The sequence below is a fragment of the Chiloscyllium punctatum genome, chromosome 18, assembly GCF_047496795.1.
Source record: "Chiloscyllium punctatum isolate Juve2018m chromosome 18, sChiPun1.3, whole genome shotgun sequence".
NCBI classification, from domain to species: domain Eukaryota; kingdom Metazoa; phylum Chordata; class Chondrichthyes; order Orectolobiformes; family Hemiscylliidae; genus Chiloscyllium; species Chiloscyllium punctatum.
Window position 1 is genome coordinate 98,388,522 of NC_092756.1, and position 27,730 is coordinate 98,416,251.

Below are 27,730 nucleotides of genomic sequence, written 5' to 3' on the forward strand. Positions count from 1 at the left end.
GATCCAGAGCAAAAGTGACCTTGCTCCATTTTAATCACTTCTGAAAGATTAGTAACAAACCCAAACTTCAACCGAGAAGTTTAAACCTATCTAATTTCCTTCAGAAACCACCAGTGCAGCAGAAACAGGAAATGATAGCTAGTTAATCCACAGCAAACACAATACTTGTATGTGCAATGTTCAAGCAGAATGACAGCCTAAAACTCTATTTCTATTTTACCATCTATGCTTTAGATCGCCTCTTTCATTTAACTCCTATAACACGTGCAGTATCACATTTTGTAGCTCAAATTAACCACATTTGTTTTAATCACATTTACACAAACTATTTTCCTGTGAAACCACTTCCAAAGCCTATTTTTCAAGCTGAACATCAAGCATCAATCCACCTGTTAGAAACAAACCTGCCTGTAGCCAGTCTCAGACTGACGTACCCACATCAAGCCATCCTACACTGTTTCGTTATAACATATTTCCACTCAGAAGCCATTCAATTTATCCCCCCCTCCCTTCTTCTCAGAAATGGACCTGGACACTTGCAAGCTTCCCCTTACCTCTCTGCATGAAATCAGCTCTTCTTTTTACCCACCTTCTTTTAATGATGGCTCTACAAGGCACTGCTACACAGTCTCTCATTCACCCACTCAGATGTGCAAACAACCAAATCAGCAGAGGTGCAGAATAAAATGGCAGTAAGCAGATACAGCCGACCAGGGAGAGAGAAAAATGCTGCATCAGCTCAAACAGGAGGACAGAGTTAGAAAACATAAAGCCTAGCGACTACATTGTGCTAAGTGGCAGAGATGTATGCATAGGAGATACTTGCTTAGCAACCCATTTTAAACAATTTCACATGTACAAGAGCTGTAGTAGTCACACAGCAGCCTACATAAAGCCCAGGATTTTAAAAAATATTCATCATTCATAACACAAACTGCCATAGTCAAGCTGAGTGGACTTTTTTTTTGTTTAAAGACTTCAATTGCACCCCTTTTAGCATCAAGGTTTTGTCCCTCATTAGGATACAACGACATAGGCACCAACCACCCACTGTTACCTTGATATGGTGCTGTCCTTTACCTGCAGACTTAGGAGAACAAAGCAGCCTATTTTAAGTATGGAGGAAATCACAGCCAAGTTCAATGCCATCCTCACCCAGCTTGAATGCACACAGTGTAGCAGGAGCCAGTGGGCTCAAGGGAAGGAACCTGGGCTTATTTCCACCACCCCTTTTTTTAAAATCAGCTATTGGAGCTAACCAAATCATGATCTCAAGCAAAATTCTCATCCAATCACAGAATTCCAGATTAGCTAAAAAGTTTGCAGTTGTTAATGATACCCTCCCCTTCTACTGAACTTTATAAATTATCTGCCCGTCTCCCATTTCAATACAATATTTTTAAATTCATTTTATTTGTTCCTTGCTACATAGGATGTGTATTGGGTATGAGCAGATAGGGAAAGAGTTAAGTTTTGTGAAACAAGAGGTTCAGCTGAGCATGACTCTGGTCAAATAAGAACTTGCAGCGAACAATGGAATGCTGGAGGTAAGGGCAATGGGTGAACAAGATGGAAAAGCATTCATCATGTAGAGCCATTTAACAATATTAGAAGCATTCAGTACATAAGCTCAGTTTAACAAGCTGAAAAGTATGCTTTATGTGAAGCCAGTTAAGGTTAAGAATATTCATTGTGTAACAGCAGATGGCTTAATCTTTACTGTTGATGCTTGTGATCGTAATGGTCACTCAATCAATATGTATGTTGCCTTATCTGGACACTCTTCTCTGTAAAATGACTGTCATTAATCAAGAAATTATTCTAGAGAAGATCGTGAACTCTTGTCCCTGTGCACATGGGGGATCGTTCTCTCTCCCTCCAGGGTCCGGAATAAAGATGATCAGTGCAACACACTCTCTCTGGTTTCTTGTTCCTAAAATATCTGCAAAACTGATTTTACAAAAATAGTTATAGCCAGGAACAAGAGCACAAAAGAAAATGCAACTTATTGGCATTATTAAAAGAAACACAGTAATTATTCAAAAGAAAGATAGAAAGAGACAAACCAGGAATCTTCAGGCCAGACAGTCAACCTCAGTGGTGGTAAAGTTATTAACACAGAAAATTTACAGCCCAGGAACACGACCTTCGGCCCTCCAAGCAACAGCCAATCCAAATCCGTTGTCTACACCTATCGCCCAATTCCTAAGCATGCGTATCCCTCTAATCCCCACCCACTCATACATCTGTCCAAGCACATCTTAACTGAATTTACCATACCTGCCTCTACTACCTCTGCTGAGAACGCATTCCAGACACCTACCACCCTCTGTGTAAAGTACTTCCCACTCATATCCCCCTTAAACTTTTCTCTCCTCATCTTGAACAAGTGACCTCTCATCATTGAATCCCTCACCCTGGGAAAAAGCTCATCTCCATATACTCTGCCTATACCCTTCATGATTTTGTAGACCTCAATCAGGTCCCCCTTAATCTCCTTTCTTCTAATGAAAACAATCCTAACCTACCCAACCTCTCTTCATAGCTAGCACCGTCCATACCAGGCAACATCCTCGTAAACCTTTTCTGCACCCTCCCCAAAGCATCCATGTCCTTTTGGTAACGTGGCAACCAGAATTGTTCATAGAATTCTAAATGCGGCCAAAACTAAAATCCTGTACAATTTTAACATGACCTGCCAGCTCTATTACTCAATACCCTGTCCGATGAAGGCAAGCATACCATGTGCCTTCTTGATCACTCTATCAATCTCTGCAGCCACCTTCAGGGTAAAATGGACATGAACTCCCAGATCTCCCTGCTCATCAACTTTCCCCAACACTCTTCCATTGACAGTATAGTTCACTCTAAAATTAAACCTTCCAAAATGCACACCTCACATCTGCCTGGAAGGGCATGTTCCAGAACGCATCACATTTACCCGAATTAGAAAGAATTCTGAGGGACAGATTATCTACGCTTTGAGAGGTACTGATTAACCAGGGATAATCAGCATGGACAAGGGAAGACAATATTTGGTAAGTTTGGTACAGGACCATTTCTGAAACTGGAAGTGTGGTTCCTGTAGAGTTACACAGAGCTTGGTGTTTGGGACTTTACGGTGTTATTTGAACTTTAATGTAGCGAGGTACGATCAAGAAATTTGCAGATGGTACAAACTTCAGTATATTGATAAAGTGTGAGGAAGGTAGCCATAAACTGCAGGAGGATATTAACAGCCTGATCAGTTAGGCAGAGCAGCATAGTCTAATCCCTTGTCTTGTTAGCATATCAATGGTAGGACCCTGGAATGTACTGGACTTCAAAGAGACTTGGTGTCTACATCTACAGATCTTTGAAGGTAGCAGGGCAGGGAGAGAAGGTGGTTAAGAAAGGATATGGGATATTTTATTTTATTAGCTGAAGTACAAGGAAGTTAGGGTGGAACTGATAACATACACATTAGATCACAGTCGAGAGTATTGCACACAGCTCTGGTCAATACATTACAGGAAGGATGCGACAGCATTAGAAAGGGTGCAAAGCAGAACTACCAGAATGCTGACTGTTTTGGTGGGTCTGATCTTCAAGGAAAAATTAGATAATCTGGGGTTCTTTTCCACAGAGCCACAAAAGTTGAGAGGGGACCTGATAGAGATGTGTAAGATTATGAAAGGCATTGAGTGCGTGGATAAGAAGGCACTTTTTCCAGCAATAGAGGAGTCAATAATCAAGGGCATAGATTTAAGGTACAAGTAAGGATGCCCAGAGGACAGTTGAGAAGAAGCTTTCAGTCAAGGGTGGACAGATTCTGGAACTTTCTACCTGAAAAGGTGGGTAGAGTCAAAACGTCTCACATTTAGGCAGTACATAGATATTAATTTGCCTTGCTATGAACTAAAAGCTGGAGAACAGGGTTAGCAGAAAACAGGACTGATCTTTGTTGACCACTACAGGTAGAATGGGCAAAGTGGCTTTGTGCTTTAGCCACGCAGTAGATTTTCACTGTTTTTTTAAAAAGCTTGCCCTCAAGAGGGCCAAAAGTGAGGAAAAAGATGTGACCTTCGTCTGTTTTCTTTTTAAAATTACATGGACTTCAACGATAGAGTCATAGGGATGTACAGCATGGAAACAGACCCTTCTGTCCAACTCGTCCATGCCAACCAGATACCCCAAATCAATCTAGTCCCACCTGCCAACACCCGGCCCATATCCCTCCAAACCTTTCCTATTCATATACCCATCCAAATGCATTTTAAATGTTGCAATTGTACTAGCCTCCACGACTTCCTCTGGCAGCTCATTCCATACACACACCACCCTCTATGCGAAAACATTGCCTCTTAGGTCTCTTTTATATCTTTTCCCTCTCACCCTAAACCTATGCCCTCTACTTCTGGACTCCCCGACCCCAGGGAAAAGACTTTGCCTATTTATCCTATCCATGCCCCTCATGATTTTGTAAACCTCTATAACGTCACCCCTCAACCTCCGACACTCCAGGGAAAACAGCCCCAGCCTGTTCAGCCTCTCCTTATAGCTCAAATCCTCCAACCCTGGCAACATCCTTACAAATCTGAACCCTTTCAAGTTTCATAACATCTTTCCGATAGGAAGGAGACCAGAATTGCAAGCAATATTCCAACAGTGGCCTAAACCAATGTGCTGTACAGCCGTAACATGACCTCCCAACTCCTGTACTCGGTATTCTGACCAATAAAGGAAAGCATACCAAATGCCTTCTTTACTATCCTATCTACCTGCGACTCCACTTTCAAGGAGCTATGAACCTGCAATTAGTGTAACTCAGTTTAGAATCATTCACAGCTCTCTTACCAATTTTAAGGAAATTCCAAGCTGTTTATAAGATACAGTAACTAAATGAGCTTTAAAAATCAATGATTTGATTCTATGCCCTAAGTATTAAACCTGTGATATTCTTGCCATCCTCTATACCCTTTCAGAGCATGTATTAATTGATTGCTAGCTATTCCATTCTCACCTGTCTGAAGGTAAACAACAGGCAGAATCGTTGGCCCATGAAATAAATTTTGCTGGTTTCAGTTGGTCAAACACTAATTTCCCTGTTTCTAATTTCTTCATTTTGTGGATTTTCTGAATAATTCGGCTGGAATCAATTACAAATGAAATGCCTAGATAATAGAACTTTTTTTTTGGTAAGTATTGTTGCAAAATCACAGTTGGAAATAGTACTGTCAAACCGAGGTTGTGAACATACAGTTTGGATTTTTAGAAGTTCACAATAGATTATAGGGAAGCAAAAAAAAAGGTGCCATAGTTTAGAGATAATAAAATTGAGAACTTAATCCAGTATGATCTCAACACTGAAAAGAGAGGGAAACAAAGCAGTGCACAGGACAGCACATTAGAAGCAGCAAGAGAAGAAAGTTCACTAATTAAAAAAACAAGCAAGAAGCTCATACAACAGATTGAAGTCTATGTCAAGACTGGGAACATCTTAAATTTGGACTATGGCAAAAGTGCCTAGATGTTATCAGCTGAATTTCAGTATAACTGCCAAGTCCAGGATTCATTTATGCTGCTTTAATTTACATTCAATGGCATCTGCACTCTAGAACACACCAGACTGGAGATATTAAGGGGTTAATTTACTCTGCTGACCTTCAAGAAATTGGATGTCCTAGCTGTAGGGTGACATGTTTCTCTATCTTGCAGGTACCATGTTAAAAAAAATTACATTGTCATCTCCTATTATTCATTCAGAGTAAAAAATTTGCATTATCATCCCCTGTTCAGAATCAATTAAGAACATTGCAGTTAGAATTCTGACTACTCCCTAAAGTCTAAAAAACTATTTACACCAGATCTTGCCATTAAGGAATGATCTAAATTACATTGTTTCTGGATATTATCAGGTCACTGCATTTTGTCTTGAGTGGCATGTAACTGTGGGTTGTCTTGTGGGCATTACTGACTGCAATGAGAGATTTTGTATAAAGGGAGAACTGTTCCCTTGTTTAGAGCAATCTCTTGACATGGCTTCGCAACCATTGCAAAGCCATGTTAAGGGTTCTTCCAAAGCTTGTACTTGCTTAATAAATTTTGGCTGTTCACAAAAGTTGGCATATTGCAGCTGCATCACTTATGTAAGAATCACAAGAAAAAATACATAATAAGACCAGTAATCAACTGTTCTGCTCTACGTAATTTACAATTGAAAAGTCATTAAATGAACTTCAAAAATTACCACAAAATAAGGAAAACCAAGTGATAAATAAAAGAAACTCTTTGCTAGCCAGATATTGGGAGCTTACTGAAATATGGACTCCAATGTATTCATGAAGCCAAATCAAAACCATGCCACTTTTATAACCACTCTCCCTTGAATAAAGTAGAAGGAAATGTTTAGGGGCTATTTGCTCCTGTTGATGGCCAGTAACCAGTATCATCACAAATAGTGTTACAATGGAAATTCACTTATAATTGTGGTTCTGATATGTTGATTCGTTTACAAGTCAAGGATGCATAAGATATGAGAGTTAAGTTTTTGGACCCAAAACTACAGATTTTTATTTGCTAATGGACCATCCCTGATTTGAAAAAAAATTGAGGCAGTCAGTATTGACAGCGAATTATTTTACTTTGAAGTTGTTTACTCAACAGAACGCAAGTTACCCAAAGGGATGCTTACAGTGCTAAAGGACCCAAGGTGGTTAGGAGCTGAACTGATGGAGACAAATGCAGATGATAATTTATTTACATATTAAGGCTATAACAATCTGGCATATACTGCATGAAAGGGGAGTGGAAGCAGATTCAAAAGCAACTTCCACAATGTAACTGTTTAGATACTTGGTTGGCAAAATGTTTCAGGTCTACTGGGAATGAACAAGTAGTGAAACTAATTCAGCAGCTGTTTCAAAGAGCTGGCATGAACAAGGCGAATGGCCTCCAGAGATAATCAAAAATTACAATGGCTCTCTCCATGGTTGAGATTAAATGCACATCTCATTTCAACTTCGGTCACTGATCTTAGCCAAAGCTAAAGTTGACCTCAATATTACCTGGCTTGGGATTACTAGAGAAATATGGCATAATTTCTGCAGTTACTTCTCTCTGGCAGAGATGTGCATGGCTCTGGACACTGTAGGAGTGCAGATCTGGGCTCAGCTGTAATGCCAGCATGACATAATGAACCAACAGCACACTACCTTTGTTCTCACATACAGGAGTACAATTCCAAGCAAAAATAATAAACATTCCTGAAATGTACACTAGACAGTAATAAATCAAATCAAATGCTAACTTTTAACTCAGCTGTGTTACTTGTGTTTTCTGGCTATCACTTGTGTCAGAATAGCCCTCACATGACCCTTACAAAAGTCAACGAGATACTTACTAATATAGCATATTCCTGTCTAAACAGCTGAATAATAGATATTGCCTGGACAATCTGTACAAACTGAGAATACATGGCAGGATGGGTGCAATAAGTTTCCTAATCTCAAATTTTACATAATGATAGAATTAGGTTTCCACAACTACTTGGAGCAACTATACCCAATTCCTTACTAGATCACAAATTAATTACATTACAAATAACATTAAGATACATGGACAGTGTTATACTTGCATACACAGGGATGGCAAGGCTGATAAGATTTCCCCCCAAACAAGGTAGAGGTGGGCACAGTCTCTCAGTACGAATGTTATTCCTTGTTGACATTCATCCTAAGATCCCTCATTCCAATATTTCAGCTGTAGCTTCTATACCATTGCAGTTTCTCAGCTTGAAGCTGTTTAGCTGTAAAAGTTTCTAATTTTATTCTGTTGGCCACATTCACATGGAAGTTGGTGAAGATAGAATCATACAACATGAAAACAAGACCTTCAGCCTAACTTGTCCATGCTGACCACATTTCCTAAACTGAAATAGTCCCATATCCCCCGAAACCTTTCCCACCCATACACCTATTCATAATATCTTTTAAATGTTGTAATTGTACTCGCCTCTACCACTTCCCATATACACATACCACCCTGTGTGAAAAGATAGGCCCCTTTTAAGTCTTTCCTTTCTCATCTTGAACCAAAGTCTTCTAGTCTTGGGCATCCTACTCTGGGGCAAAAACCTTAGCCAATCACCTTATCTCTGCCCTTCATGATTTTATAAACATCTATAAGGTCATCCCTCAGCCTCTTTCGCTCCAGGGAAAGATGTCTGAGCTTATCCAGCCTCAAACCTTCTAGTCTTTGTAACATCCTTGTAAATCTTCTTTACACTCTTCCCAGTTTAATAACATCATACCTATAGCAGGTCAAAGCGAATTGTAAGGCCAGACGTAATGTTTTGTGCAGAAAACGTGTTGCTGGAAAAGCACAGCATCTGCAGTCCTCACTTTCTCCTACAATGTTTTGTGTAGCCATGGACTTGACACCCCAACTTCTTCACTCAATGCTCTTCTGACCAATAAAGGTAAACATGCCAAATGCCTTCTTCAAAACCATCCACTTGTGACACCATTTTCAAGGAATTACATACCTTCACCCTTATGTCTCGCTGCTCGGCAACACTCCTCAGGGAGTTACTATTAACTGTGAAAGTTCTGCCCTGGTTTGTCTTATCAAAATGCAACACCTCAAATTAAACTCCATCCACCAGTCCTCGGTCCACAAAGGCCCAGTTGATCAAGATTCTGTTTTTACATTTAGATAACCTTCTCCACCGTCCATAAATTTTAGTGTCATCCACAAACTTACTAACCATGCCTGCTATATTCGCATCCAAATCATTTATATAAACAAACAACTGTGGACTCAGCACCACTGTAACACTGTTGGTCACAGGCCTCCAGTCTGAAAAACGACCCTCTACCACCACCCTCTGCATTCACTCATTTCATTTAGGTTCCTTATCAATAGATTAGATTCCCCTACAATGTAGAAACAGGCCCTTCGGCCCAACAAGTCCACACTGACCCTCCGAAGAGTAACCCACCCAACTCATTTCTCTCTGACTAATGAACCTAACACTATGGACAATTTTGAAATGGCCAATTCACCTAACCTGCACATCGTTGGACTGTGGGAGAAAACCGGAGCGCCCAGAGGAAACCCATGCAGACACGGGGAGAATATGCAAAATCCACACAGACAGTCGCCCGAGGCTGGAATCGAACCCGGGTCCCCTGGCACTGTGAGGCAACAGTGCTAACTGCTGAGCTACTGTGCTGCCCCAAATAGGTAAGACAACAAATGCACCTCATTTAATTCAAACGCAAGTCAGAGACAAAAGCATACAGGCTAACTTAATATGCATTTTTAAAATTATACCAATCACGTATATTCTCATTCTGAAAACTTACACAAATAAACATCAGCTTGTTATTAATTTGTGTTATGATCACACAATGAGCATTTCTGTACAAAAAACATTATTTTGTTCAAGGTAATTTCAGCCTCCGAACTCTAAAGTTCACTCAGAACATTCAGATTAGAATGTTTAGATTACTTACAGTGTGGAAACAGGCCCTTCGGCCCAACAAGTCCACCATGACCCGCTGAAGCGCAACCCACCCAGACCCATTCCCCTACATTTACCCCTTCACCTAACACTATGGGCAATTTAACGTGGCCAATCCACCTAACCTGCACATTTTTGGATTGTGGGAGGAAACCCACGCAGTCACAGGGAGAATGTGCAAACTCCACAAGAGTCACCTGAGGTGGGAATTGAACCCGGGTCTCTGGTGCTGTGAGGCAGCAGTGCTAACCACTGTGCCGTCCATAATGGATCAGATATGCAGCTATAGTCAGCGCTAAAAAAAATTATGGGCTAATTGTGGGTGCTGGCATTTCAGCTTCACAGAGCTACTTCTCAACTGGGCAATTTTGATTCAGACCAAAAGACAGTTTAGTCTCTGAGAGTTGATCACAATTGAACCTAATACTAGCAAATTTGTGTGCCCTGGTTCCTTCCCTCATGCCTTCAATATTGAGAGTGGAGTTCTCTCGTCTGTTTTGGCCGCTGCTTTCTCAAGGCCCCTGCAATCTAATCCAGCATCAGGCTACTCCTCATCAGTGCTATTTCATGCCTTTTTACCCCTCTCCAACCATACATAACTGTATTTGCTGTCTCTACTTTCATATTAATCAACTGACTTTATCAGTGGCATTAGTGAAGATCTGATAATACAAGACTACGTAATCTGTACAAAAGTGATGCTAAGGTGCAAAATTGGTATTGGTGCCCAACAGCAGTTTCAAAATTGATGCTCATTCACAAAGGAGAAATCAGTTTCCACATATACGACAGAGGGAGTAGATTAAGTCTAAACTGCAATATAAATCTAGGGGGGGCAATGATTCCTCAAAAATAGGAAATCAAAAAACAAAAAAACCGTTGCAACAAATAGCTGAATTAGCGTTCAAGCATATAGCACTGACGTCCCAGACTTCGTTGCCAGGCACAAATGGCCTAAGAAACAACCCACTGTAAACTGAAAATTCCACACATGCCATAAATGATCTGATTTAAAAAGCAGATCCCTGTAAACTACTGTGTGCATAACTGAGACTATGGTATTACATTTCCTACACACACCATTCAAACAAAAACATTTCACCTCAGCACATCTATCCCCAATGAAACAAACATCTAGATCTACCCACATTGGATTTATTTTTAAAAGCACATTGCACAATTTTATATACTTCACTTGCAGTCTATTGATACCATCAAAAATCCAAGTTTTGAGTGAAGCTCTTTCAAGTTTGGATGGTGCCTTACACTAGGCTTTGAGCCCTCAAAGTGGAATTCTAAAAGAAGCTGGAATTAATTCCCCCATCCCAAACACTTTCATTTCAGAAGGGCAGCACTACAAAGCTATTCTCAAAACTTGCTAACACAAAATAAAAAGTATTCTGAACGAATCTGAGACAGAGCATGGTGGATACGGATTACAATTACTGGTTAGTCAAAGCAAAAGTTTAGATTAGAGTGGTGCTGAAAAGCACAGCAGGTCAGGCAGCATCCGAGAAGCAGGAAAATCAACGTTTCGGGCAAAAGCCCTTCATCACCAGCTCCATTCCTGATGAAGGGCTTTTTGCCCGAAACATCGATTTTCCTGCTCTTCGGAGGCTGCCTGACCTGCTGTGCTTTTCCAACACCACTCTAAACTGAACTGTGGCTTCCAGCATCTGCAGTCCTCACTTCTGCCTATTGTAAAGCAAGAGTCCTACAATAAGGAGACAGTCCCCTCCTTCTATAAAGAAATCACTTTCGCTATTATTGCAACTATCTCTGAGCAACTAAGGGCAGGCAGATTAAAGCACTGTATATAACCATTTACACGAGCCTCTGATTTCTCAATTGCAGGCAACTGCAATTATCTATTAGGCCATTTGCAATATTGTTTACTGCGGGGAAGTTGGGGTGGGTGGTTGGGAAGTCCTCAGAGCGCATGACAGCCGGAAACAAGGCATACCGTACTTTACATGGCCTTCAAAAAAAAACTTAGTATACACATTTCACAGGAACCCTTCAAGAGTGGCAGTTACAGGAAATTAAAGTCCACTGTGAACTTGATCATTTGCACAAAGAATCAAGAGTCTGCCAGCCGTGCTCACATCTATGGCTTTTAGAGTTAGACGGCTCGGCAGCCAGTTAAACATGGTAGCAGCTTTTGGAGTCACTGTCTGTCAAATCAATTCTTTTAAAAAGAAAAGCTGGCTGGCTGCTCCACTCAAAATCAATCCGGTTTAAAATTTTAAAATTCCACCTATTAATAGCTTTTCAGCGCTGAATTGCAACAAATCCCTTGCAATTACAATAAGCTAGTTTCCCGCAGTGCTTTAAGTAAGTTTAACCAGTTACAAGAAATGCAATTGGTTAGAAATCGTCCTTACCCGTCAAAAAAAAACAAACCTCTCTCCGCAGCCAAATGACGGTTGCAAGGGCAATCCTCCCTTTGCTGCCTCACCGTTTAATTCAAGAGCTCATAAACAGCAGTTGAGAGCGAACTGCTTCGAATAAAAAACTTGGCGTTCACAGGTCTGTCGCGGTAGACTTGATCGAAAATGCATCAGTAGCTAATTTGCAGCATGGCTGCATTTCGCTAAATTTTCAATCTCGTTGACTTTTGCAAAGGAACAGCATCTTTAAACTTTAAAGCCACCATCTTTTTTTTTCTCTCCCCTCCCACCCGTCTGCATAAAATGGCTGTGGCATTTTTTTTTTAAAATTAGGTTCCAGCCCCTTAGCTCCTTGCAGCCAGACAGTCTAAACAGTGTTTTGGGGCGGGCGGGGGGGGAAGAAAAGAGTTTCTTTTCTAGCAAAAAAAAAGCCACAGAAACAAGATTCAACCACAAACCTCATAAAGTGCAACAGTGCAAGAATCCAGCAAGTTGAGGCATTCGAGGCAAAATCAAAGATGAGAAAATTAAGCAAAAAACAAACTGATTCTTTTCCTTCTTTTTTTAAAAAACAACGTTCAAAAGCCAGTTGAGAGTGTGGCGGCCATTTTGGCAGGAACTTGGGAGCCAGCTTCTGTGGGAAGCTTTTATTTGTGACCTTCAGAGAGAGGCTCTCATGTGATCCATGGTCCCGTCAATCAAACCAGGAGGAGGAGGAGGATGCTCAACTCCACCTTCTCAGAGAGTAAAGGAACTCCAATAGGGAGGCTGCATGTTTAACAAGCAGTCGAACCCCGCAAAGTTAATCCCTTTGCGTACAGCACCAGAGCACCCTGCAACTTAGCAACGCCATTAACTCTTTTACCACCGTCCTGCTGCAATCGAGCTGTTCACTGGATAGGCAGCACCAATTTCTTTCAGCCTGCAGTGCACCACAGACACAAGTGAACTTTCCCCATTGTCTGGTCTGTACACGATGTGAATTAGCAGCAACAACTTTTGTGCTGTTCACAATAATATGTTCAAGAGGAAGTTTCTAGGGGACGCTCGGGTTGAAGGCCCTTTCCCCAGCGTGCGACAATGAAAGGAAAACGCCTCATTTGTAAATCTCTCTTTAGATCAACACCGACTGTATTTTTTCCCTTTTGAGGAAATCTGAATGCTGCACGCAAAACTAGACCCATTTTGCCAACATTGAATTACAATCAAGCATCCTCCCAATCGCATCCTTGATGAATAAAGGATGCAAAGGTTCACTAGGCTGATACCAAGCATGGAGGGTTTGTCTTGAAGACTAAAATAGGTAGGAACTGTACTAATTTCCTATCTGTGGATTGCAACTTTGCTGTGATGAATAGGTTTGTGCATTCCTTTGATCACAACAGCAATACCATTAACACTGGCAAAGCAATCCATGATGGTAACATTGGTGTAAGATACTCATGTGGTATGAACGGCTGAAGGGCAGATGAAAGCTGAAGCATTGGGGAGATCTTCTAGGAGAAAGTGAGGACTGCAGATGCTGGAGATCAGAGCTGAAAATGTGTTGCTGGAAAAGCGCAGCAAGTCAGGCAGCATCCAAGGAACAGGAGAATCGACGTTTCGGGCATGAGCCCTTCTTCAGGAATTCCTGAAGAAGGGCTCATGCCCGAAACATCGATTCTCCTGCTTCTTGGATGCTGCCTGACCTGCTGCGCTTTTCCAGCAACACATTTTCAGCAATGGGGAGATCCCCAAATGTTGCCTTGTCACTGGGACTGGATCCAACTGCTGTCAAAAACTAATCTGTCTAATGTGCAACAGCATTTCACATTTGAAAATGCCCTACACAAGGCATCAACTCCTCATCCACACACAGCACAAATATTTCACTAAGAGTAGACAGGGACAGGATTAAGAGATCTGAAAGCCCTTGGCTTCAGGCTGGCACCAAGACGATGGAGTTTGACTCAGTCCTTTCACTCTTGGAATAGGAACAGGAGGGGGTTTTGGCATCTTTCTATACAACTGAACAGGCCTCTTCAGAATCCATTCTGCTCTCTCCACACAGAAGGGACATGAAGAGGCAGCTTTAAAAATAGTATACTGGATTAGTGGTGCTGGAAGAGCACAGCAGTTCAGGCAGCATCCAACGAGCAGCGAAATCGACGTTTCGGGCAAAAGCCCTTCACGTCGATTTCACTGCTCGTTGGATGCTGCCTGAACTGCTGTGCTCTTCCAGCACCACTAATCCAGTATTTGCTTTCCAGCATCTGCAGTCATTGTTTTTACCTCATTTAAAAATAGTCTGACATCACAATCTGGAAACACTTGCCAAATTTGTCATAGTCATAGAGACGTATAGCACAGAAACAGACTCTTCGTTTCAACACGACACGCTGACCAGATATCCCAGATGTCTACTGCCTACCTTGAAGAAGTTCTCCTCTCGCTACTCCCAGTCCCAAGCCTCCAACTTGGCACTGCCTTTCTGACCTGTCCTTCACTGCCTCCTTTGACCTATCACCTTCATCCAACTATCGCTTTCCCAGCTACCTCCCCCCAACCCCACCCCCCTTCCCATTAATCTCTCAGCCCCAACCCACAAGCCTCATTCCTGATGAACGGCTTATGCCCGAAACATCAATTCTCCTTGCTCCTAGGATACCGCCTGAACGGCTGTGCTTTTCCAGCACCACACTCTCGACTCTGATCTCCAGCATCTGCAGTCCTCACTTTCTCCTGACCAGATATCCCATTTGCCAGTATACAGCCCAAATCCCTCCTAACCCTTCCTATTCATATACCTTTTTAAATGTTACAATTGTATCAGCCTCCACCACTGCCTCTGGAAGCTCATTCCATACACGCACCGCCCTCTGCGTGAAAAAGTTGCCCTTTTATATCTTTCCCCTCTCACCCTAAACCTATGCCCTCTAGTTCTGGACTCCCCCAACCCAAGGAAAAGACATTGTCTATTTGTCCTATCCATGTCCCTCAAAACTTTATAAACTTCATTAAGGTCACCCCTCAGCTTCTGATGCTCCAGGGAAAATACCCCTTCCCTATTCAGCCTCTCCCTATAGCTCAAATCCTCCAACCTGGCAACATCCTTGTAAGTCTTTTCTGAACCCTTTTAAAAGTTTCACAACATCCTTCTGATAGGAAGGAAAACAGAACTGCACGCAATATTCCAACAGTGGCCTAACCAATGTCCTTTACAGACACAACAGAACCTCCCAACTCATAAACGCAATGCTCTAACCAATTAAGGAAAGCAGACCAAACGCAGTCTTCACTATCCTATCTACCTGTGACTCCACTTTCAAGGAGTTATGAACCTGCACTCCAAGGTCTCTTTGTTCAGCAACACTCCCTAGGACCTTACCACGACGTGTAGAAGTCCTGCTAAGATTTGCTTTCCCAAAATACAGCATCTCGCATTTATCTAAATTAAACTCCATCTGCCACTCCTCAGCCCATTAGCCCATCTGATCAAGATCCTGTTGTAATCTGAGGAAACCTGGTGTCCACTACACTTCTTATTTTAGTGTCATCTGCAAACTTACTAACTGTACCTCCTATGTTCACATCCAAATCATTTATATAAATGATGAAAAACAGTGGACCCAGCACCGATCCTGGTCAGAGGCCTCCAGTCTAAAAAACAACCCTCCACCACCACCTTCTATCTTTGAGCCAGTTCTGTATCCAAATGGCTAGTTCCTCCTGTATTCCATGAGATCTAACCTTGCTAATCAGTTTCCCATGGGGAACCTTGTCGAACTTCTTGAAGTCCATATCAATCACATCCACCGCTCTGCCCTCATCAGTCCTCTTTGTTAACTCTTCAAAAAACTCATATCACGTTCGTGAGACATGATTTCCCACACACAAAGCCATGTTGACTATCCCTAATCAGTCCTTGCCTTTCCAAATATATTTAAATCTTGTCCCTCAGGATTCCCTCCAACAACTTGCCCACCACTGACATCAAGCTCACCGGTCTATAGTTCCCTGACTTGTCCTTACCACCTTTCCTAAACAGTGGCACCATGTTTGCCAACATCCAGTCTTCCGGCACCTCACCTGTGGCTATTGATGATACAAATATCTCAGCAAGAGGCCCAGCAATCACCTCTCCAGCTTCCCACAGAGTTCTAGGGTATACCTAATCAAGTCCTGCGGATTTATTTACTGTTATGCATTTCAAGACATCCAGCACCACCTCCTCCGTAATATGGACATTTTTCAAGATGTCATCATCTATTTCCCTACTTTCTACATACAGTCAAAGAAAGGTACAGCACGGAAACAGACCCTTCGAGCCAACTTGTCCATGCTGACCAGATATCCCAACCCAATCTAGTACCAACAGGCAACAACCGGCCCATACCCCTCCAAACCCTTCTTATTCATATACCCATCCAAATGCCTTTTAAATGTTGCAATTATACTAGCCTCCACCACTTCCTCTGGCAGCTCATTCCATACACACACCACCCTCTGCATGAAAAAGTTGCCCCTTAGGTCTCTTTTCTATCTCCCCCCTCACCCTAAACCTATGCCCTCTAGTTTTGGCCTCCCCCACACCAGAGAAAAGACTTTGCGCCTATTTATCCTATCCATGCCCCTCATGATTTCGTAAACCTCTATAAAGTCACCCCTCAGCCTCTGACACTCCAGGGAAAACAGCCCCAGCCTATTCGACCTCTCCCTATAGCTCAAATCCTCCAACCCAGGCAACATCCTTGTTATTCTTTTCTGAACCCTTTTAGGTTTCACAGCATCTTCCATAGGAAGGAAACCAGAATTGCACGCAATGTTCCAACTGTGGCTTAACCGGTGCTATGTATAGCCGTAACATGACCTCCCAACTCCTGTACTCAATGCTCTGACCAATAAAGGAAAGCATACCAAATGCCACCTTCACTATCCTATCTACCTGCGACTCCACTTTCAAGGAGCTATGAACCTGCACTCCAAAATCTCTTTGTTCAGCAACACTCCTTAGGACTTTACCATGACATGTATAAGTCCTGCTAAGATTTGCTTTCCCGAAATGAGTACCTCGCATTTATCTAAATTAAACTCCATCTGCCACTTCTCAGCCCATTGGCCCATCTGATCAAAATCTCGTTGTAATCGGAGGTAACCTTCTTTGCTGTCCACTACACCTCCAATTTTGGTTTCATCAGCAAACTTACTAACTGTACCTCTTATGCCCCCATCCAAATCATTTACATAAATGATGATAAGTAGCGGACCCAGCACCGATCCTTGTGGCACTCCACTGGTCACAGGCCTCCAAGTCTGAAAAGCAACCCTCCACAGCACCCTCTGTCTTCTACATTTGAGCCAGTTCTGTATCCAAATGGCAAGTTTCTCTTGTATTCCACAAGTCTCCCATGGGGAACCTTGTCAAATGCCTTACTGAAGTCCATACAGGTCACATCTACCACTCTGCCTTCATCAATCCTCTTTGTTACTTCTTCAAAAAATTCAATCAAGTTTGCGAGACATGATTTCCCACGCTCTTCCATGTCATTTTCCAGTCAACACTGATGCAAAATACTCATTTAGTATCTCCCCCATCTCCTGCGGCTCCATACAAAGGCTGCCTTGCTGATCTTTGAGGGACCAGATTCTCTCCAACCTTTCCTTTCACCCTAACAGGAATATACTGTCTCTGGACTCTCTCTCATTTCTGAAGGCTTCCCATTTTCCAGCCTTCCTTTTACCTGCGAACATCTGCCTCCACATCAGCTTTTGAAAGTTCTTGCCTAATACCATCAAAAGTAGCATTCCTACAATTTAGAGGTCAGAGGTGCAACTCTAAGATCAGGCTCATCAGTCATGGAGGGATCCACAGAACCCATTACCAATGACACGGAATTTCCTAAGTGTAGGATCATACTCGTTAGCGAGTGATTGCCAACGAAGACACACATTGCCATTTAGGAGAATGCGGCAACATTATTGAAACATTTCAGATTCTATGGGGTCTTAATAGCATAGAACAGAAATGTTGTTTCCTCCTGTGGGACAGTCTAGAACAAGAGGGCATAATCTCAGAAATATGAGGTCACACATTTAAAACAGAAGATAGGGAATTTCTTCTCTCAAAGAACAGTGACTCTGTGGAGCTCTTTACTGCAGAGGCGAGTTGAGACAGGGTCATTAAGTACAGTCAATTCTTCTGTAACATGATGGTTGTATTCTTATGCAACCCTGCAGTATAGAAAAATCACACTTTAGAAACAGCATTTAAAATGTTGGCACTGTAATTGCATCATAGCCAACATGCTTTAAAAGTTCATGCTTTCGAAACAGCGCCCTGCCCACCCCATTCATCAATCGCGTTTCAGCGAATTTGCACTGACAAAATGTGCATTCAAGGTTTTAAGTCAGTAAGGGAATCATGGTTATAGGAAAAAGACAAGAAAGCGAAGTTGAGGGTTATCAAATCAGTTGTGATCTCATTGAGTGGAAATGCAGATTCTATGGGCTGATTGGTCTACTTCTGCTCCTACATCTTATGGTTATTGCGATGTGAAGTTGTGACCACAATCAGATCAATCAAGATCAGTCATTAAATGGCAGAGCAAGTTAGAGAGACTAAATTGCCAATGCCTGTTCCTAATTGTATGTTTATACATTCATCAGAAATGAGCACCCTTAAAAAAACAAACAATGCTTGACTTAAGTTTCCAACATAATATTGAACCTTATTTTGTCATGATCACTATTTCCAAAATGCTCCCCCATTCTGATGTTCTCCACTTGGCCTGCCTCAATTTTTAGGTCCAGATCCAGCACTGATCTTCCTTGGTAGACTGGAAATATACTGTTTCAAGAAGTTCTCTTGCACTCATTGCAGGATTTTCCCCACTTCCCTGCCCCCACATTCTACCTTTTCCCCAAACTACCCTCGGGTAATCAAAAATCACCAACTATCACAATCCTACTTGTCCTGCAGATTTCCATAATCTACCTATAAATGCACTCTTCTACTTTCTCCCGACTATTTGGAGGTCTATAATAAATATCCAAATAGGTCATTGCTCCCATCCCATCTCTCACCTCCAACCATTTAGTTTCTAATTCAGGAACTGCACCTTGTTCAAGGGTTATGATATTTTCTTTGACCAACACTGCTCCCTTTTTACTCTTTCTGATTCTACTAAAAACCTGGTAACCGGGGATATTAAGTATCCAATCCTGTTCTGGCTTGAGCCACATGTCTGTCAATGCTACTCTGTCACATCCACCTGGAACAATTTCTGTTTCCAGTTGCCCAATTCTATTCACTATACTCTGGGCATTTACATACAAAACAAATGATTTAACTCTGCCCTTATCTCTTTGTGGCCCATTGGAAGGCGACTATTTATGGTCACTACCAACACTCAAGCCTTCCCTCACTTCTTTTTCCCTGTTCCCCATTTTCTCTCTTTTACCCTCACTGGATCTTACAATAAAGTGGTGGCCCATTAGACAACCCACCACTCTGACTTAAAAGTTTAAATCTAGCCCCAGTACACTATTACTATCTCAGCCAGGAGATTAGTTCCATTTCTACTCAGGTGAAGCCCATCTCTTCTGAACAGTTTCCTTCTTTCCCATGTGTGATCCAATGTTCCAAAAATCTAAACCTCTCCTACACCATCCCTCAGACCACACATTTACTTCCCTGATTTGCTTTTGCCTAAAATGGGAAGTTCCTGGCACAGGTTGTAGTCCTAAGATTATTACCCTGGAGGTCGTGTTTCAGCCTACTCCCTTGAAACTGATCCTGCAAGATCTCCAAGCTGTCCCGCTTTATGTCACTGGTTCCCACATAAACCACAACCATTTGTTACTAATCTTTCTATAAGTTTATCCAGCTGTTCAATTATATCCTGAACCCTTGCACCCAGGAGGCAACGGACCATAGGGCGCACTCAACCTTGGATGCAAACTAGGCGGTTTATCCCTTGAACTGATATCACTTTTCTAGAATGCAAACCAGCCTCCCCTCTTTTCCCAGAGTGTCCTTAGACATTATGGCACTGTATTTTTCCCCTAGAATCCTGCTGCTCACTGCACATGCATTTAAAATTTCATATCTGCTAGCTTAAAGTCCTGGGTTTCCTGGACATGCGACCTCCTTTCCTTTTAGCGAATGACAATAGACAATAGACAATAGATGCAGGAGTAGGCCATTCAGCCCTTTGAGCCTGCACTGCCATTCAATATGATCATGGCTGATCTTTCCCAATCAGTATCCTGTTCCAGCCTTATCTCCATAACCCTTGACTCCACTATCTTTAAGAGCTCTATCCAATTCTTTCTTAAATGAATCCAGAGACTGGGCCTCCACTGCCCTCTGGGGCAGAGCATTCCACACAGCCACCACTCTCTGGGTGAAGTAGTTTCTCCTCATCTCTGTCCTAAATGGTCTACCCCGTATTTTTAAGTTGTGTTCTCTGGTTCGGCACTCCCCCATCAGCGGAAATATGTTTCCTCCTGCCAGAGTGTCCAATCCTTTCATAATCCTATACGTTTCAATCAGATCCCCTCTCAGTCTTCGAAACTCAAGGGTATACAAGCCCAGTCGCTTCAGTCTTTCCGTGTAAGGCAATCCTGCCATTCCAGGAATTGACCTCGTGAACCTACGCTGCACTCCCTCAATAGCCAGAATGTCTTTCCTCAAATTTGGAGACCAGAACTGTACACAGTACTCCAGGTGTGGTCTCACCAGGGCCCTGTACAGCTGCAGAAGCACCTCTTTGCTTCTATACTCAATCCCTCTTGTTATGAAGGCCAGCATGCTATTAGCCTTCTTCACGACCTGCTGTACCTGCATGCTTGCCTTCATTGACTGGTGGACAAGAACACCCAGATCTCTCTGAACAGCCCCTTTACCTAATTTGATACCATTGAGGTAGTAATCTGCCTTCCTGTTCTTGCCACCAAAGTGGATAACCAGACATTTATCCACATTAAACTGCATCTGCCATGCATCTGCCCACTTACCTAACTTGTCCAGGTCACCCTGTAATCTCCTAACATCCTCATCACATTTCACCCTACCACCCAGCTTTGTATCATCAGCAAATTTGCTAATGTTATTGCTGATACCATCTTCTATATCATTTACATATATTGTAAAAAGCTGCAGTCCCAGCACGGATCCCTGCGGTACCCCACTGGTCACTGCCTGCCATTCCGAAATGGAGCCGTTAATCACTACCCTTTGTTTCCTATTAGCCAACCAATTCTCTATCCAATCTAGTACTTTGCCCCCAATACCGTGCGCCCTAATTTTACTCACTAACCTCTTGTGTGGGACTTTATCAAAAGCTTTCTGAAGGTCCAGGTACACTATATCCACTGGATCTCCCTCGTCCATCTTCCGAGTTACATCCTCAAAAAATTCAAGAAGATTAGTCAAGCATGATTTCCCCTTCATAAATCCATGCTGACTCTGTCCTATCCTGTTACTATTATCCAGATGTGCCGTAATTTCATCCTTTATAATAGACTCCAGCATCTTTCCCACCATGAGGTCAGACTAACTGGTCTATAATTTCCTGCTTTCTCCCGCCCACCCTTCTTAAAAAGTGGCACAACATTAGCCGCCCTCCAATCCTCAGGAACCGACCCCGATTCTACTGAACTCTGGAAAATAATCACCAGCGCATCCACGATTTCCCGAGCCACCTCCTTCAGTACCCTGGGATGCAGGCCATCAGGTCCCGGAGACTTATCAACCTTCAGACCTAACAGTCTCTCCAACACCAAATCCTGGCAAATATAAATTCCCTTAAGTTCAGGTCCTTCAGCCACTGTTACCTCAGGGAGATTGCTTGTGTCTTCCCCAGTGAACACAGATCTGAAGTACCCATTTAATTCCTCTGCCATTTCTTTGTTCCCAGTAATATATTCCCCTGTTTCTGTCTTCAAGGGCCCAATTTTTGTCCTAACCATTTTTTTGCCTTGGACATACCTAAAAAAGCTTTTACTATCCTCCTTTATATTCTTGGCCAGTTTACCTTCGTACCTCATTTTTTCTCTGCGTATTTCCTTCTTACTAATCCTCTGTTGTTCTTTAAAAGCTTCCCAGTCCTCAGTTTTCCCACTTATCTTCGCTAAGTTATACTTTTTCTCTTTTAACTTTATATGTTTCTTTACTTCCCTCATCAGCCACGGCCGCCCGTGTCTCCTCCTGGGATCTTTCTTCCTTTTAGGAATGAACTGATCCTGCAATTTCTGCATTATACACAGAAATATCCGCCATTGTTCCTCCACGGTCTTCCCTGTTAAGGTATTGCACCATTGAACTTTGGCCAGTTGCTCCCTCATAGCTCCATATTTCCCTTTATTCAACTGAAATATTGTCACTTCCGATTGTACCCTCTCCCTCTCAAATTGCAGATTGAAGCTTATTGTATTATGGTCACTACTTCCCAATGGCTCCTTCACTTCGAGGTCACTGACCAATTCTGGTTCGTTACACAATACCAGATCCAGAATCGCCTTATCCCTGGTCGGCTCCAGCACCAGCTGCTCTAAAAATCCATCTCTGAGGCACTCCACAAAGTCTCTTTCTTGAGGCCCGATACCATCCCGATTCTCCCAGTCTACCTGCATGTTAAAATCCCCCATAACAACTGTAGTAACATCTTTGCGACAAGCCAATTTCAGCTCCTGATTCAACTTACATCCGACATCCAGACTACTGTTTGGGGGCCTGTCGATGACTCCCATGAGGGTCTTTTTACCCTTCGTGTTTCGAAGCTCTATCCACACTGACTCTACATCCCCTGACTCTAGGTCCCCCCGCGCAAGGTACTGAATATCCTCCCTTACCAACAAGGCCACCGCACCCCCTCTGCCCATCAGTCTGTCCTTACGATAGCACGTGTAGCCTTGAATATTCATTTCCCAGGCCCTGTCCCCATGAAGCCACGTCTCAGTTATCCCCACAATATCGTATCTGCCAATTTCCAAAAGAGCCTCAAGCTCATCCACCTTGTGTCTAATGCTTCGTGCATTCATATATAGAATTTTTAATTTGTTACTGCTCTCACCCTTCCCCTCAACCCTTATTTCACTCAACTTTACAGCATGATGCCTTTTCCAATTTTCTTCGAGGTCACTGACCAATTCTGGTTCGTTACACAATACCAGATCCAGAATCGCCTTATCCCTGGTCAGCCACTAACCTGCCATCTTTACACTCTGCATGCCTATCACTATGTGAAGTGATCACTTTCTGGTACAGCTATTCCAGAAACTTCTCTCCTCTTCAAATGGTGCACAGTGAAGAGAGTTGCAGCTCCAAATCAGTGACATTCTCCCGTGTCTGCGTGGGTTTCCTCCGGGTGCTCCGGTTTCCTCCCACAGTCCAAAGATGTGCAGGTTAGGTGAATTGGCCATGCTAAATTGCCCGTAGTGATAGGTGCAGGGGTAAATGTAGGGGAATGGGTCTGGGTAGGTGCGCTTCGGCGAGTCGGTGTGGACTTGTTGGGCTGAAAAGCCTGTTTCCACACTAAGTAATGTAATCTAATCTAAAACATGTTATCCAGGGACTGCTACCCTCTGGCACTTCATGCAAATGTGACTGTCCTGATGCCTTGTGGATCAAAAATTGCCCACACACACCATAAGCAGACCATTTTGAATGATGTAGATGACAACAGTGGGCTGAAAAGATGTAGGTTTCATCGGTCTCTGTTTTCTCCGGGCCCTCTTAGCCAGTGACCTTTGTTCATCACCTCTTCCGAGGTATCTCCAAATGGTAGGTTACCAGAGGTCCTGGCCATTGATAGATTTCACCCAGCTGTCTGAAATCTCAAATCTTTGTTTCATATGCTCTTCTAGCAACAACATTGTCATCTGGTCATGATCTGCTTGTTGACAATGTGATGAACATTGTTTAGCCACCACAAACATTGTTAGTTTAGTAATATTTGCACGTTCATTGAATTAGCATGTTTTAAGACCTCAGAATCGGTGATCTTCTTCCCAACAAAAGTTACCGAGAGAACATCAGAATCAGTGAAAGTAGAAACTTTTCACTTGTGTCATATGTTGTCTAGACCTTGCTACTACAGATTAGTGCACAGAGGACACAAGCTTAGGAGGCTCAGAGTTTGGAGTTTGCCATCAAATTGATGTTTCACACTGAATTTTCATTTTGATATCAGGGTAGACTCTCAAATATTTAATATGATTTATATTTTGCAATGAAAATGTGTTCAAAGACTGTCAAAATAGAGAAAATCTCACTGAAACTAGTTCCAAAAAAAAAGACTGTTTCCTTCTACTGAAAATCTGAAAGAAAGACTGACAAACCACCTTCCTCTGCAAACGAGTACAATCGGGGAGGATTCTTGCATTTGAGAGTTAGAGCATGAGTGGGAACAACTTTGAGGCAGAGAATTACTCTGGCAGAAAGTTTGGTGGACAAATGTGAAAGAATATGGAAACTCAGGAGAATTGTAACCACGCTAGTGGTTCACATAACACCTGCAATTCCTCAAAACCTTAAGCCTCGTTATATATTTACATATTGAACCTCACTCGGTGATTGTAGGTACCTAAAAGAAAACAATGTACCCAATTTTATGATAATAATTTTTCCGAACATACCAACTGAAAAAAGGTTAGTTTCCAAAATGATGACATTTCGTACATACTGCAAGACAATGCCATAACATGACATTAAGTATCAAGGTTTACAATTCATTGTGATCACAAACAAAGCAAATATGCCCCTACATTTGGAATTGGTCAACTGTTGGCATTAGTTGCTGAGTCAGAATCTTGGAATTCCCTCCCAAAGGGCACAGAGGTGTCCATCTACAGAACACAGACTGCAGCAGTTCAACAAGGCACCTCACCACCACCCTCTCAAGGGCGATAAATGCTGGCTAGTCAGTGATGCCCACATTCCTCAAATGAATAAAATAAAAGGTATACATATGAGCACTGGAAAGATAGATAAAAGTTGATGCTTTCATATTGTGATAAGACCCCTGCACTCGAAGATACCGAGTTTGAAACTGTTGGCTACAAACCAGCAGTAATCCTGTTGAAATTAATCTGTCAAGCCATCTCCAGCTGGCTTGCAATTTTAAAATCACATCCAGAGGGTTGCAAGTTTCTGACATGGGTCTTTATACAACAGAACAGACCGATTTTCAAACAGCAGAATGTCCTGTGGGAGACTGGGTTCCAAAGTGCAGGATTTGCTTCTTGCTCTTTTGTCCGTGCTGATGATTAGATTAGATTAGTTTGGATTACGATGCTGCCTGAACTGCTGTGCTCTTCCAGCACCACTAATCCAGAATTAGATTACTTACAGTGTGGAAACAGGCCCTTCGGCCCAACAAGCCGACACCGACACTCCGAAGAGCAACCCATCCAGACCCATCCCCCTACATTTACCCCTTCACCTAACACTGTGGACAATTTTAGCATGGCCAATTCACCTAACCTGCACATTTTTGGACTGTGCCATTTGACAGTTGAGAAAACAAGACCTTGGTGGGTAGACTCTTTTGGACACATAAGCAAAACAACACAGCTTATGCCTGAAACGTCAACTCTCCTGCTCTTCAGACGCTGCCTGATGTGCTGTGCTTTTCCAGAGCCACACTTTTGTCTCAGATCTCCAGCATCTGCAGTCCTCACTTTCTCCAATACAATCCACAAAGTTGATTTTGCAGGAGTTGCATCTGAATGCTTGTGGTGGTGGTTTCAACAAGGACAACATCCCTCCTATTGAATCTGGAGAATGTGACAGATGCATTTTTTATTTATTCATTTTGTGCAATGTTGGCATTTATCCCTGTCCCTAGTTGCCTCTTTAGAAGGTGGGGGTGAGCTGCCTTCTTGAACCACTGCAGTCCACCTGCTGTGGGTTGGCCCGCAATGCCCATAGGGAGAGAATTCCAGGATTTTGATCCAGCGACACTGAAGGAACACCGATATATTTCCAAGTCAGGATGGTGAGTGGCTTGGATAAGAACTTGAAATTGGTGATGTCCCCATATATCTGCTGCCCTTGTCCTTTGAGATAAAAGTGGTCATGGATTTAGAAAGTGCTGTGTGTGGTGAATTTCTGCAGTGCATCTTGTACACACTGCCACTACTAAGCATCAGCAGTGGATGCAATGCCAATCAAACAGGCTGCTTTGTCCTGGGTCGTGTCATGCTTGACGAGTGTTGTTGAGGCTGCGCTCATCCAGGCAACTGGGGAATATTCCATCACACTCCTGACTTGGGCCTTGTAGATGATGGACAGACTTTCAGGATTCAGAAGGGGAGTTAATCATCGCAGTGCTCCTAACCTCTGACCTGTTCTTGTAGCCACTGCATTTATGTGGTGAGTCCAGTTGAATTTCTGATCAATGAAAACTCCCAGGATGTTGATAGTGGGGGATTCAGTGATGGTAACACCATTGAACGTTAAGGGGCTGTGGTTACATTGTTTCTTATTAGTGATAATCATACTCTGGCATTTGTGTGAATGTTACTTACCACTTCTCAGCCCAGGCCTGAATATTGTCCAGATCTTATTGCATTTGGGCACTACTGTTTCAGAGTCTGAGGTGTCGTGACTGGTGCTGACCATTGTGCAATCATCGGCAAACATCCCCACTTCCGACTTTATGATACAGGGAAGGCATTCTGATAGAATTTCTCTAGTTCGTCTCATTGATACACTGTACTTTGACGTGATGACAAGTGTCTGTACATTAAGATGTTCAGTGCCTTTGTTGTCAAATGTTTACTGCCATAGATTGTAGAAGCCTACTAGGCACAGTTGACCCAATGTTGAACCTCCTCATTGATGCTGGCTTTTGACAGAAGTGACAGCCAAGATATGACAAGTGGTCAACTTATTCCCAAGTCACTCCTTAATTATATATGGAGGTAGAACATTTGGCTGACCAGGTGCGGATTTGAGTTTTGTTTTATGAACATTGAAGGATAGTCTAAGTCTCTTGTATGCAGAATTGAAAAGATTAAGAGCAGCTTGCAAACCTTTTGCAAAGTGGGCAGCTTTACTGCAGTTATCCACAAACAGTTGATCACATATTTACAGTTGTCAGTTTAGTTTTTGCATTGAGGCAAGAGGGGTTAAAAAGTTTTCCATCCAGACAGTATTCAATGATGACAGAGGGTTGATCTTTGATGTGGTGAATAGCCACTTCATAGATAAATAGTAAATAGGACCGGAGTTAATAACTGATCAAATTATTGCTTCTAATGATTATCTTAACATACCATAAAAGCAACTTAAATGTGCATAAAGTTGTAGTGATTGGAACGACATTGGCCAAGTGGTTCTCAGAATACATAAGTTCATAAGATATAGGAGAAGAATTAGGCCAATTGGCCCATTGAGTCTGCTCCACCATTTGATCATAGCTGATATGCTCCTCACCCTCATTTTCCTGCCTTCTCTCCATATCCCTTCAATTCACTATCAATTAAACATCTGTCCAACTCCTCCTTAAACTTACTCACTGTTCCAGCATCCACCACACTTTGGCGCAGCAAATTCCACAGATTCACAACCCTTTGGGAGTAGTAGTTTCTCCTCAACTCTGTTTTAAATTTGCTATCCCTTATCCTAAGACAAAACCTTTCATCCTAGAATGCACTACAAGAGGAAGCAACTGCTCCATTTTTATGTTATTCACATCTTTTATCATCTTGGATACCCCAATTTGATTTCACCTCAATCTAAATTCCAGAGTGTATAGGCCTAAACTGTTCAATCACTCTTCATACGACAAACCCCTCATCTCTGGAATCAATCTAGTGAACCTCCTCTGAACTGCCTCCAATGCCACTA

The 27,730-nt window shown here is 42.5% G+C and overlaps 1 protein-coding gene across 9 annotated transcripts in view; it reads right to left on the bottom strand.

The window, feature by feature from the left end:
- The window catches only part of LOC140489393 (trinucleotide repeat-containing gene 6B protein-like), a 224,314-nt gene that overhangs the window by 96,800 nt on the left and 99,784 nt on the right, over window positions 1-27,730 (bottom strand). For 2 of the 9 annotated variants that reach the window (XM_072588901.1, XM_072588902.1), the window contains exon 1: window positions 12,354-12,544. The exons of 5 other annotated variants lie outside the window; for them this stretch is intronic. In XM_072588901.1, the coding sequence (XP_072445002.1) occupies window positions 12,354-12,358 (5 nt within the window). In that variant the 5' untranslated portion in view covers window positions 12,359-12,544. Of the gene's footprint in view, window positions 1-11,889; window positions 12,157-12,353; window positions 12,545-27,730 lie in introns of those variants that run through there. 2 more of the 9 variants (XM_072588903.1, XM_072588904.1) reach the window with 2 other exon arrangements.